Source organism: Parasteatoda tepidariorum, chromosome 7 (assembly GCF_982258835.1).
Source record: "Parasteatoda tepidariorum strain Cologne lab strain chromosome 7, Ptep-v5.0, whole genome shotgun sequence".
In the NCBI taxonomy this organism is placed as follows: domain Eukaryota; kingdom Metazoa; phylum Arthropoda; class Arachnida; order Araneae; family Theridiidae; genus Parasteatoda; species Parasteatoda tepidariorum.
In genome coordinates this window covers 59,289,186-59,303,989 of record NC_141761.1, presented here as the reverse complement: position 1 = coordinate 59,303,989, position 14,804 = coordinate 59,289,186, and the positions used below count along the sequence as shown (strand labels likewise).

General features: G+C 26.2%; 1 protein-coding gene across 8 annotated transcripts in view; it reads right to left on the bottom strand.

Annotated features, from left to right (window-relative positions):
* The window catches only part of LOC107448785 (multiple PDZ domain protein), a 684,699-nt gene that overhangs the window by 286,842 nt on the left and 383,053 nt on the right, over window positions 1–14,804 (bottom strand). For all 8 annotated transcript variants that reach the window (XM_071183400.2, XM_071183406.2, XM_071183404.2 and 5 more), the window contains 3 exons: window positions 13,466–13,545; window positions 10,181–10,354; window positions 3,783–4,238 (listed from right to left, as the gene is read on the bottom strand). In XM_071183400.2, coding sequence (XP_071039501.2) covers window positions 3,783–4,238; window positions 10,181–10,354; window positions 13,466–13,545 — 710 coding nt within the window. The remainder of the gene's footprint in view (window positions 1–3,782; window positions 4,239–10,180; window positions 10,355–13,465; window positions 13,546–14,804) is intronic.

The window sequence follows — 14,804 nt, the reverse complement described above, 5'->3', positions numbered from 1 at the left end:
GTGAATCCATGACATAGTTTTAGTAAATTATGGTACTATCATATAAATAAAGAATAAAGTTTTTTTAACCATGCATATAAAAAATAGCAATAAGTTCTATGCTTTAATGACACCTTTCAGCAACAATAACATTTTTTTAATAAAGTCTTTAATAACATGTATTGAATTTCTTGCCCTTTTTAACCCAGATATCAATTGTTTTGTGACATTAAAATATATTGAAATGAAAAACTTTTACTTCAGCACAAGAAACTTATATACATTTTTAACTTTTGAATATATTAGATATGCAAAAGTAACAATATGTTATTTTACAATAAATTTAAAAAAAGTTAAATTTTATCTCACATATATTGAGAGAAGACATTTCTCACTATATATGAAATATATAACTATGCAGTTACTGGATATGAGAAATTTAAACTAATTATTGTTTGATTATATTAAGCACATTATCAAATACAGTATTCAATAAAATTCTAAAACAGAAAGGTCTTTGTACAAAAATGACAATAAAATAGACCTAAGTCAAAGAAGATAACTCAAGCTAATTGATGTAATAATAATAATAAATATATTATTTTACAATTCTACACAACCAGAGACACTGATGTTGAGTATTTTTGTAGGTGTAAGTCTTATTTAATCAAATGTATTAAATAACAAAATTAAGAGAAAAATGTGTATGCATGGACATTTTAATTTGAAATGCAACTGGCACATTTATTGAATGGTAGATAAAAAGTTCATAAAGATATTATTTAAACTTGATAATTTAATTAAACAACAATGACTTAAATTAGAGCTTTACAAGTAGTGATTTACAAGTAATTTTCCATAGACATTAAAATATCACAATTACAAAATGTTAAAGAATTTGCATTTGTTTTAAAAGCTTATCATTAGCAAGTAGATCCAAAAGGAGCTTCATAAACACACTACACTACAACAATACAAGATACACATTCAGTTCTTAGCATTTTTTAAAATTTCTCAAGAACAACTATTTTATTATTTTAGGGTTGTTTAGGTCGTGCGATTTCTCATGCGAATCAATCAAGTTTAAAGCTTTTCTAAAAGAATTAATTTTTTTTAACTTCATTTTCTTATGATGACTGTAGAAATATTCACTAAAATAAAATTTTAATTTAATAAACAAAAAATATTATTTTAAAATTTGAAAGCAAGTGGTTAAAAATTTTCCAAGATATGAGCATTTAATTTAATCCTTTTATATTGTGAATTTGCAGGAAACAAATTTTTATTTCATGATTTTGTTTCAAATCATGTTTAATAACTTATGAAAAAAACTGTAAAATAATAATTACGAACTTACAAATATCATAAAAATGTAAAAAGTTTCTAGTAACTATTATTTTTAAGTAGATTTTGTACTTTTTTTAAAGAAAGTCCATTTAAGTCCAAACAAAGTTTAAATATAATGCAGCTGCAATTAAATCAGAACTGACTTAGTGAATAGTCTTTTGTTTCAGTGAGCAGTCACTATGAAAATATGTAAAACTAGACACCACAAAAATTAGAAAGAAATATTTTCTGAAGCAAAAATACAGCAGTTTCGATATTATTTAATACAAATAATTGAAGTGTCACAGAATCATTAAGAAAATATAATACAGGGAGCATAAAATCTTTCAACAAAAAATAAGCACCTTTTAAGCAGGGTTCGTTGATTTAAATCAGCTTGATTTAAATAAGGATTTAAATCATGATTAAAATCAAATGATTTTTTTAAAAAATTCATTGATTTAAATCAACTGATTTTTATATATATATATATATTATATTGATTTTAAAAGTTAAAAAACAGTGCTTTAAATTATTGATACTTTTATTATTTTTTTCTTTTCTTAGTTTTAAAATTTATTTTAAATAAATTGCTGCATTAATTAGTTTTAGTTAACGAAATTACTTTCTTTCTTGATGTGTGTTAAACACATTTGAAATTACATTTTTAAAAATCTTTTGATTCTTAACATTGAAAGTACAGATTAAAGTAAATATTTAATGCTGTCTTAATATAGACTTGCATAGCTGTAGAAAGTAAATAAGCATGATTTTTTTCCAAAAAGCAAAAAAACAAACGTTAATTAAAATTCTACCTTTTGATTAAAAAAGCATGGAATTCAAATCTACAATATAGTTTATTGATGGAAATTTCTAAAGCTTGAGGTTATATTAAAAAGAAATTACCTTAATATGCCAAAAATAGAAAGAATAAAAAAAGCTGAGTTCAGATATTTTTTTCCTGATATAGTGTCATGCTTCCCTTTCAAAGTCTATTTGAAGCAGTAGGGTTATTAACTGGTATTTTTTTTTCTCGTAATATGTTTACGGTATCTTTGAAATTATCAGATTTTCTTGTGTGAAAAAAAATTCCAATGAGTACATAGATTTTTTTAAAATGCTTTTTAGCTTAACTTATGTATTTTGATATAGGATTAAAAATGAATATTTTAACTTAAAAATATATAGATTGAATATTCATTTTTTGATGAATGACAACATTTATAAACACAATCTGTTGCATTTATTTTGCCATTTTATAAATCACGAGAAAAAAAAAGAGATCACAATTTTAAATTAAAACTATGGTGTTCTAATTGAAACTTAGTGTTACTACTCTTTTAATTTCAATCATGCCTTTGTATCAAAATGGTCGCTATGCATTATAATGAAAAATTATTTTAGAGCTTCTAAAATATTGTTATAACATAGTTTTAATATTAATTTAATTTCGATTAAACATTTATAAAGTTTTTTTAATCATAAATTAAAGCTCTTATAGTGTATTTGAATAAAAATCAAAAAAATCTGACTTAAATCAAAAAAATTCGATTTAAATAAAAATAATCCGATTTTTTTGATTTTTTTTTTAAAAATCTAAAAAATCAAAAAAATCACGAACCCTGCTTTTAAGTATTTTTTAAATTAACAAAATGCAAAATAATTTTAAGACTTTACATGATCATGATAAAATAACTAGTTTCTGACAAAGAACTCTTTTCCTGATTATATTAGCCATCATAACAAGATTTAGAGATTTTTTGATTCGATATCAGAGGATGGAAAATGAAGCCTGAAATTGAGAATATATCTTGCATAATGCAGTAGAGTTGCACATGAGAGGGTAAGAATCTCACTGAACCCAGCTTAGTAGACACACATGCAGACTTGCAAATATTACATCAAACATGTAAACTGATTCGCGCTTTAATATGCTACGGACCGACGGTACGTTGAAACAGATTGTGGTTGAATGAATTGCAAAAACGTTGAATAGAACAACATGAAAAAAAAATTTTTTTTGCATAATACGTGACAAAAATGGACATAGTGAAAAAAAATCTCATTTTCGAAAAGGGAAAATTTAGAACTTTTTAATAACACCCACTGAAAAAAGCACCTTTAAGGGCTTTTAAAAAACAAAATCAAAAAAAGCACCTTTACCATGTTGAAGGCAATGGGGGTCACCGGTGACCGGCATTGAGTTTGTAGCACCACGGGGGTCACCGGCAAAGCCAAGATTTTTAAGACCTCAGTGAATTAAAGGCGTCACGAATGATTACAAAAATGAACTGTTCTGCTTGAAATAATATTTCATCGAAATATACAATGCATACTGAGAAAATCACTTTGCCCAGACGGGGGCAAGCCATGTAAAATTAGCGTGGCACTCAACGTGTTAAGCCCTTTTTGAAAATGCTTCGCACCATGTGTTATTTTTGAATATCATTGTAATAAGAAGCAAAAGCAAGATATACCTGATAGTCAAGTATGCTGAAACCTAGACCCCTGTCTCCCTTCATAAGTTCGATGATTTGAGGCTCACTGCTCCACATGGCCAGTCCAGTGAGTGGTTCAAGTGAACGAGATTTTAACTTAGAGAGTGCAACTTCCATGGGAGGAGAGGAGGCAGCTGTTCCTATGGCCAGGGAGCCATCAGACTTTGCTTTGACTAGTCTCTCAGAAGAAGGGTTAAGCGATGTAAGGCTGCCACCGAAAGGTCCAGACAACATGCCACGCCCAATGAAGTCTGGAACTGATGATAGGTCGTATTCTTTGTGGTACGGATGAGAGTAGTCGCCCAAGGACGGAAGAATCTCGTCTTCAGTGGCCAGCAGACGACGAGCGCACACCATTCTCACATGCATTGGTAGTTCCTTTAGTGTTGAGACTACACCTTGGTGGTCCATTCCCAACAACTTTTCTCCGTTCACCTATTAAGTTTTAAATTTTAATTAGACTTTTTGAACACTTATAAAATATTTCAAAGTCTGATGAAGAAAAAACAATATAAGAAAAAAGTATCCTGAATTTTGAATAGTTATTCAATTAAATGACACAAGTAATTATATAAAACATTTGAATATCATGATTTTTATTTAAATATGAAGCATAGAGTTAATATATCGAAACAAATGGTACAAAGATGCAACAAACAATTCTCACACAAGTCTGTAACTAAGTGAGAGTTTAAACTTCCATACAACTGTGTTTCATATGATGAATATCTTATTTAACTGATTAAGCAAAACGTCCATTTTTAGAAAACTAAAAGTAAATCAAGATTATTTTTAATGCTGTTGATCCAGTTTATAGGTAGATAGATATCAAGTTGTGTAGGTTTTGAATCAGATTATATGACCAGATAAACTCTATTCGTAACAATGTATCAGCTAGGATACCATCCTTTTCCAAAAATAAATAAAAAAGCAATTGTTCAGCATAAAAGTTAAATCCTATGCCTATGAACAATGGAAATTTTTTTAAATAAGATTTCATAGCTATGGAATAAAAATTTTTTTTTATTATGATTTGTTGTCATTGAAAACTAATTCCAACTTTTTAAAAAAACTTTTTGGGGTAGAAATAAAACAAAACAACAGTAAAACATGTTTACAATAATTACCATATTACATGTTAATAATTTTTAAACAAGAAAAATGGTAAAAAATTTCCAATGTTTATTCTTTTTTTAGAAGCTCAGTCATTAATTTGCCTTATCAATTTGACAAGAGGAGTTCTCCTAGTTATAGCTCTCATTGCTATTCAACATCCGCAATTGCTTCATAATAATTTTCTTCCAAAAAATAAACAGATATAATGTTAAAATAAAATGTAAATAAAATTTTACATCTGATTTGTTATTGAATTAAAACATCCCAACACAGCTTTGGTTCTACAGATTTAGTTTCTAATTGTACTAGGATTGGATTGCATGGTAACCATTCAGACTTCATCCATAAATTAAAGCAATAAAGAAAAAAACAACGAAAATAAAATAAAAATATGGCCATCGAAGCCGACGTCTTCAGGAGGTACCAGCTCTGGAAGCCATAGAACAAAACCTTTTCTATTGAGAGAGTGGACAAATGTCAAAATTAGCTCTCTCAGTACCCCAAAGGTTTTGTAAAAGTTCAGGAAGAAATACAAGAAATACATAAAATCAAATAAGAAGAGAAATTTCAAACAAAATCTTGAGAATATAATACAAAAGTGAAGAAATAAAAACTCACAGCAAACCAGTCAAACAGCAATCTCACAAACTAACTAAACGTGAAAGAAACATTTGAAATAAAAGAAAATGCTCTCTATAAAATGCGCAGTAGGAAAAAAGGATAGTAAAAGTAGATTATGTAACAGATTAATATAATGCTCAACAGGGGCTGCTCCGTCAAGACTTTAACTTCACCCTGTTAAAAGTCCACATCCACAAACTCGCATTTCAAATTCCTACCAAATTAATTTCTCAATATTGCTTCAGAATTGTAATAGTTATTTTATATTCATTTTTTAAATTGCATATCACTAAACGCTTTTATGCACAATTTATTGAAATTGTAAATATAACTTATTTACCAAGTTATAATTATAGAAATTAATATAATTAAGAAAATTATAAATAAGTGCGATGAATAATTACAATAAACATTTTTATTTAAAATGTTACACAATAAGGAAATATTGGCATATGTCTAAGTGGCCGAGTGGTGAAAATCATTGCCCTGTGAAGCAGAAGTTCTGAGTTCTATCCTGCCAGAAAATTTAAATATGTATATAGATGTTGTTCAAACATTAATTTATTATTTGAATGTTTTCTAGAAATTTTTAGAGATTTCTATCACATTATTTCCTGTTACTTATTTATTTGTATATTAGTTCATGTGTTTCAAGTAGAAACGCAGTTACCTTGTTCTATGTATATCAGATGTGCTCAATAAAACAGCGTAATGAGTCGATTCTGTTTCTTTCTACGCAATAATATCAAAAGATTACTTTATAATATAATCTAGGAACACCACCTTAGTTTTGTGCCTTTAATTTTGAATAATAATAAAATAAAAAAAATTAATGATATTTAAAAGAGATGATAAATAAATATTGATAGTCAATACCAACAAATGACAAATAAATAAATTATAAACAGGCCGGCCAGGTGGCCGAGCGGTTAGCGTGCCAGACTAAGGAGCCAGTGGTTGCGGGTTCGAATCCTACTCTGGGCATGGATGTTTCTTTCTCTCTCTTTGTGTTCTGTGTCCTTTCTCCTTTGTGTGTGAATGTGTAAGTGTGACCCACCCTATAAACGGGTTTGTGGCTGTGTGACGTGAGCGACGCTGCTCCACCCATGGCTTCGCCACAGGTGCCCACTGGGTAACGAGAATAGGTTAGCAGTTCTGGCACTTCTGAGGCCAATGGACAATAGTTCCAAATGCCCGCCATTAAAAAAAAAATTATAAACAGGAAAAAATAGTTGCAGCTTATGTTAATTTTATGCATCTTTTTCTCTGCATCTGGCTGTATAAATCCTAATAAAAAGTATTTTATTATCAATAATTTTCACTTATGAATTTTTAAGGTTGAAAATTAATTTTGAGAATAAAATTTTACATAAGAAAAGTAAAAAACATTTGCAATGACAAAAAAATTTTAATGTTTAATCTACTATGTACTTTCTATGGTACTTTTTACGAATTTTTATTTTTCAATTATAATTATATTTCATATCTTGGCCCACTTAAAATTTCTGAAAATATGTTATCAACAATTTCAATTTTCGTTCAACTGTTTAGCTTGAAAATTATTTTTCAAAACAAAATTTTAAATGAGTAAAGAAGTAATTTTTAACTAGGAAAAAATTAGCTCTCCAGTATGAGATATCATTTTAGTTGTACTAACAGAAAGTTCTCCAACAAGTTAAAAAAAAGAAAATGAATAAAAACGATGTTCAGGAAACTAACAACAAATTATGTGGAAAAACAACTATTATAAAACACAATATTCCAGGGTTTTAGATTACAGGAAACAATATTTAACAATCTTGTATATTATGAACATTTCTCCTTTCATTTGCCATACTACACACTATTTAAAATAAAGTTTACGCTCAACTAATGGCCACTGCTGCTTTCACAAAACCTCGCCTTGTAAAGTTGAGTTTCTATTGTGTGTTAGCAAACCACAGATATTAACAAAAAAACTAATAAATGCTAGACTAATTTCCACAAAACAATGCTATGTCTTAAATAATCAGATAACTGCAAAATCTTAAAAACAAATTCCAGAGAATTCCAGCTAAATGTTTTACCTTTAAAATAAAATCATCTAAGAACAAAGGAATTTTCAAAACAAGAAAAACATGACTTATAAATTTATTGAATCCCTTGAAAAAATTTCATTATTTCTAAAAATGCATCCTTTAAAACCTATGAATTGACATGTCGATTTCCACATGATGGTGAAATATCCACTTTTGATTATCAATGTGAAGTGATGCATATTTTACGAACTTTTTAAACATAAATCACAATCACCTACAGGACAGGAATTTAGGTGATTCTGTCATTGTCATTCTTCCTATAGGAATATAAGATGTCTCACATTGGATGTGGGGTAAAACCTAAAGAAATAGTAGCGTAAAGAATTTCTTAGAGACTTTTGCTGAATCAAATGACTGATTGCCAAAGGAATTACTTTGCTTTGAAAGCACAAAATTGTTTTGCACTTATTTTTGAAGTAATTTAAAAACATGTTAAGAAGGAGAAACTAAAAATTAATCGCTACATATGAATGAACAGTTAAAAATAAATATATTAATGGGTAATATAATAATATTGCATTCATGGAATAGTAAACAGAACTTTAAGTGAATGTTCTTATAATGAAAATAACACTACAATACAAAAAAGTGTAGAATAGAAGTACAAAAAAAAGTGTAGATTGTAAGTGGAAACAAATTCTTCAAAAACATTATTGATGAAAAGTAAAAAATAAAATCAAAATTTCACTTTCCTATATTTTTCCAAAAATAACAATTCTAAGTAGAATTATAAATTTAAAAACTCAGCTGATTGTAAAATAAATTTCCTTTAACATTATTTTCTAATATGCAGAGGCTATATACATAAAGCAACACTAAAGAATTGTAAATTTCAGAGAAACTACACCTAACAGAAAACACAGAGTATAAATAAAAGAAAGTCAAAATTACTTCTTAGATAATTACAAAAATATCTTATAAGTATTAGAAAAATTAAACAATAACATAGGTTTGAATATTACATTGGCTATAAAACTTTTACTTATTTGATATTTAACTCTCATAATGCTACGCTTAGATAATATATAAAACAAAACGGGCTGCTTTTAAACATTATGAACTGGGTAAGAACTTTTACAAAATATTATTGTAAGGTATAATTTTCTGACATAAAGAATTTTATTAAAAATCTTTATCATTTTATAAAACTTCATTATCCCAAACTTTATTATATATTATCCCAAATAAAATATAAATATAAAAATATATTTATATATCATCTCAAAATCAATGGAATTTCTTTTCTGATCTCAAAGTTGAACAGAAATAAAAAGTTAAATAGATCATATGAAAAAATTTACTGTTCCATATTTTCATTTTAATTGCACTTATCAATTTATGCTGGTAACATAATAATTTAGATCTCAATTTTAGTTTCTTAATAAGTAAAGCAGGAGAAAGATTTATTTTTAAAAGGAAGTTTAACCAAAAATACAATGCTCATAGATTCAACTTAATTTTTTTTACTCAATTATACTACCTCCATTTTTTACTATTTCGTTTTTTTATTCTCTTATCTCTTACTTTGATTTCTAAACATTTTATGAGTTAATGTTTTAATAAAGGACTTAAAACTCTTATATTCACAAAGACTGAAATTTATAACTTAGTATAGAGGAAGATCCAATGAATTATTTGCTCCAAATGAAATTTTCAAGAATGAAAAATTTAGAAATCAAAAGGTTTTGACAGGATGTATATGTGTATTACATTTTAAAAAGACTTGCAGTATACATACAAAGCTTGACTGAGTACCAGTGAGCAGGTCAAGCCCTTTGATGCAGAATTTTAATTAAACATATCTTTCATACTTTATTATTTTGCATTAATTTAGGTCAAAATAAGTAAAAATATTATATTTAGCAATTTAATAATTTATAGTTACGAAATATATTATGAAACATAGACAAATAGAACAGATCTTTTTCTGCAGTAAAGGCAAAATCTTCCAAACATAACTCACCTCCAAAAGATAATTTCTAAAATTTGAACTGATATGCATTTATTTAGGTCTAAGAGAAACAGTTGTTCATAATTGAAATTTCGCTAATTTATGAAATCGCTTATTGATAAATTTTTGAATATGAATTTAAAAAAGTATTTTTCAAACAAATTTTTTTTTCGGATTTTATATTAGTGCAAATATAATTTTGATAACCTAACAAATTTTTTAGTAACCATTAGACTGCTTTTTATAATTTAAAAATACCAAAATATATTTTTGTCTGCGATTAGAGCGTCAGAAAAAATATATATAAGGAACACTGATGTCTCATCTGCATCAAAGGGCTAGAACCATATACAAAGCATTCATTTGAATTAAAAACAAAATATTAAAAAAAAAGTCTGTCTCATTTGGAGCAACTTCTACACTCAAAATAACTATTGCAATAGCATATGAGAACATTCATAAGAGTATATTCAAATAAATGCTATCATAGCAAATTATTGTATTTAAGGTGTGCATGAATGCCTTTTCATGTGCTAGTTGAACTATAAAAAATTTACAATAAGACATATCTTGAAACGAAAGAAGTTTACAAAGGAAGTTAATATATGTACTTCTAGTAGTTCATCTCCTCCATTCAGCTTTCCATTAACACCGACTGGCCCCTCAGGTAAAATGGATCTTATGTAGTGATGTGGCCTTACTTCCTGACCATCTTCAATATCTACAGTGCCTTCTAAGCTAATGCCTAGACCCCCTCCTTCACGAAACTTTGACAATTGAGCAACCTGTGCAAACAAAATTGACAATCAGTATAATAATATAAAACTTTTTGGAAAAATTCTTCAATAGTATTTGACATTTTTTAACACCACAAAAAAAGTATTGACATAATCTAATTGCTATATTTTAAAAACAATCATCTTTGTTCATTTTTTTTTTCCAAAGTTAAAATGCAAGTGAAATCTGCATTTCAATAAGAAAGATGCTAAAAATGGCTTTGAAAATTTACACAACTTTACTACTAGATAATAATTTGCAATATAAGAACTACATTAATACTGGGATTCATTAAAATAAAAATATATAACTTAAATTGAGAAAGTAAACAAACAACTTTCATCAAAATGTTTTTCAATCATTTTTCAAATTTTAAATTTAAAATAATTGTATAGAAAAAAAAAGAGAAATAATATTAATGAAGGCAATTTTCAGACAACAGAACAACAATTCTAAGTGGTGTAAAATTTCAAAACTCATTTTAGGTACAGCTTTGACATATATAATTGGTGAGATAAGTCACAGGATTAGTTGTTCGACCCAGCAAAAACGTACAAAGCGCAAAGTGAGAGGTAAATGGTGAAAATAACTTTATTGCCATCTTGAAAGATGCGGTATTGCTTCTAGTGTATTTTTGCCACTCTACATTGACTTCTGACTTAACTATCTAAACAAATTATCTATTGTTTCCCATACATTTCTTTACACTGAATTGAAAGAATTGAGTCAAAATGATAAATAGCTCAAAAAAGGACAAAAGTTGCATAGGTTTTTATGCGTAACAAGTTTTATTTTTGACTTATATATTACAAATCTACTTATTACTATAAATAGCATAATGATGGAATTTTTTTTAATTCAATTTAGTTTAAATTTGGCATGCCAAGTTTCTATTTACTCTGAAAGCAACTTCCATAAAACTTTTTACAAGCAAGGTTAAGGAAGAAATAAATAATCCTTGTAATCTTTTATCCTTGTTAAAAGAACAATATTTATTAAACAAGGATTACAATGAAGACAAGAACTATTGAATTGATGCTACAATAAAGTGAATACAAATTTGCATGCTATTTTATAAAAGCTGTTTATTAAGAGAACATTAAAAAGCTTTCTAGATCATAATGACATAAATTAAATCTCTGATTTGCTTCATTTAAACATTTGAGTAATACCCATTTTAGCCCTTAGTTTTACATTTTACCTAAATTTTATTTTCTCAGCACATAAATTTATTTTCAAAATCAAGTTAAAAAATCATTTAGTGCATTGTAATAAAATAGAAATTAAAGTGATCAATTAAATAAGTTTAATAACTACAATATTAAAATATAATTTTATTGTAATTATATAATTACAAACAATCAATTCTTTGAAATATTTTAGAATCCATTCAAATCTAGTAGTTTAAAAGCAACAATCTTAAATTTGATATACAATACGTATGTTTGGTTCTAAGATATCATTACTAAATGTGATACTATTATAAATGTGAGATTATTAATTAAAAATATCCAGGTATTTGATTTTTCCTTTTGCATAAATTCAAATATTCATATTTACAGAAATTTTGCTGTCATAATTTTAACAAGCTATTTGATTCTTCAGCTAAACAATAATCAATGAAATTATTTTTACATTATTGATTTAATGACATTATTCGCACAAATTTTCATGAAATTTAGTGCCTATCTTAATCAGACTCTAGTTGTCCTTTGTTACAACGGAGGAAGTAGCAAAAGCAATTGGTGGTAAGAGAGCAGAGAGAATAGTAATGGATCTAGCTAACTAAATCAGAGAAAAATGTAATAAAAAAATGGTTTTATTAGACCATGATTATAAGATAAAGTCAATGGCTACGCAAGAATCATAGAAGCAAATAAAACATAATACCTCAAAACCATAATTACAGGTATATGTCAGAAAATCAAAACAAATGAGGGATACTTCATTTGACATAATTCCAGGTTTATGTTAAATAAAATATAATTAAAATTATTAAATATAAATGTCAGATTTACTCAAGAGCTATTGTCTGTGTCATAAATCCAATAACATGCTTAACCAATAACTAAGAGTGGTTAAGCATACTAACTTAACATATTTCTTCTTATGTAACATAATAGAAAATCCATGCATAGACATCAGAGGGAAAAAAAGAATAACTACAAAGTCTAATTTTTAAAATAAGTAAATAAGTTTTTCTTAACACTGTTTAATGAATTAAATACTATAATTTTCATTTATTATAAAAATTAAAGGATTAACAATTTTTTAAAATGTTGAGATTAACTACAGTGAACAAGTTATTGCCTTCATATTATTTCAGTTTTGCTGCATACATAAAATAAAAAAAGAAAAATAAATCTTACAACTTAAAATAATATAATTTTCAACAAAAAAGTAATTATGCATGAACACCAAGTCAATTTAATTATAATCACTCTCAATAATATATTATCTAAGTAAATAATATTATTATCAATTAAAAATATAAGCATTATTAGTTTGGAAGCTAAAACTTATTTGAAATATTTATAATAACATAATAAGGTGACAAAATAAATTAAGACCATAAACATTTCTAAAAAAAAGAGTGTGTCTAAATGTTGCAACTAACAATAAACAAATGCTAATTTTCTAAATGCACAATAGTATAACAAATTTATGAAAAAAAAGTACAAGGTCACTTTAACAAGATCTATAAATAAAAATATGCAAATTTAAATAGAAAAACTTAAAACTTTTAGGAACAAAAAGTAAAGGAAAAATTGTATTATCAAAATATTTAGCTACTCCATTTAAAGAAACAAGAAGCTGAAAGACACAGAGCAAAGATATTTTGAACAATGTTACAGATTTCACTTAATTTTATTCAAACTACTATTTTAGTCAATAAGTTGTAATCAATCACCATTTTCATATCTCTGAAACCCACATTATTAAAGATATATGTTTATTACAGATATTATGTATATTTAAAACACAAGCAAATGACATGCTTATTTAAAAGGTATGAAACAGAAAACAACCTTTATTAAAAAATACGTAATTCAACAACCTTTATTAAAAAATAAGTAATTCAACAACCTCTAATGTAGTTAAAACAATATTTTTCTTACCACTATTTCAAACTCAGGGCCAACAATTTTACTCCATTTGGCTTGAATAGCTGCCTCTACTTTTGGGGACAGTGACCTTGCTACAAAAAATAGAAAAACATGATTAATTTTACATATACATTTCATGATTAACATGTTTATAGAATTTATATATTAGGTATAAAAACCATTTACGTTAAAATTACTATAAATCTAGATAATAGTACAGAAAAACTTGCTATACTTACAATAAATAAAAAAGTTTTTATTATAATCTTTATTCTCAATCTCTTTTATTTGTAAATAGCATACATTCTTTTATTTGTAAATAGTATACTATTATAATTTTTTGTGATGAAAAATTTGAAACTGCATTGCAGTTCTTTGATTTTAGCATTGAGTTTTTAAAATGTTAATCATAATCAGAGAGATCTATTTTCTACAAAGAATATCTTATACTAGAAATGAAAATTATAAAGAAAAATAAGTTTATTAAATTATACTATAATATTTTTTTATAAACAAAACAAATATAAAAAATCAGTGTTGAAATTTTTACAATTTACTAACTAGGTATTAAGAAAAATTATTAAGTTATTCTCAAAAAATATATAAATAAATGAAAAAATAATGCATAAAATTAAATTTTAAAACAAACAATATTATAAAAGCAATATCTTCAAATCATCGATTTAAAACTCAGCTACAATAGATTATAAATTTATTTTAATATCTTATTTTAAAATGGGATGCCTAAAAAACTGTATTCAAAAAAGGATAAGCTGAAAAAAACTTGCATTCAAATAAATAAAAACGACACAAATTTAAAAAAAAAATCTGAAAAATACTTTTGGCAGGACCATGTCAGGGAGAAGAAACAGAATTTATTATTTAAAGCAGGCTTGAATATTATTATTTTCATGCATTCCCTCAATGTACGTTTTTATATTACATATTTTAAGCATAAATGTATGTTTAGAAAATATTACAATTTATTTTTGACAAATATATCGATTCCATGCATCACATCTGGAATCGCTTGTCCATACATGTCCAACTAAACTTATAAAAAATGATTGAAATAAACTATTTAATGCTATAGCAGCATTTAAAACATTAATGACATAATCAGATATTAAAAACTTACATGAAAAAAGAGAAATACCTTCTTATAAAAAAATGTTTAACATGTTACGTTAAATTTGTAAATATGCTAAGAACACAAAAGAAATTCTTCAAAGTGTTTTTGTTTTAATTTTGAATGAAAAAAAAAATTACTTGTTTTGTAACAAAAATAAGTAATTTAAAAACTAGGTTGTTTCATATGTTTACATATAAAAAAGTTTTAGCGTTTATGATT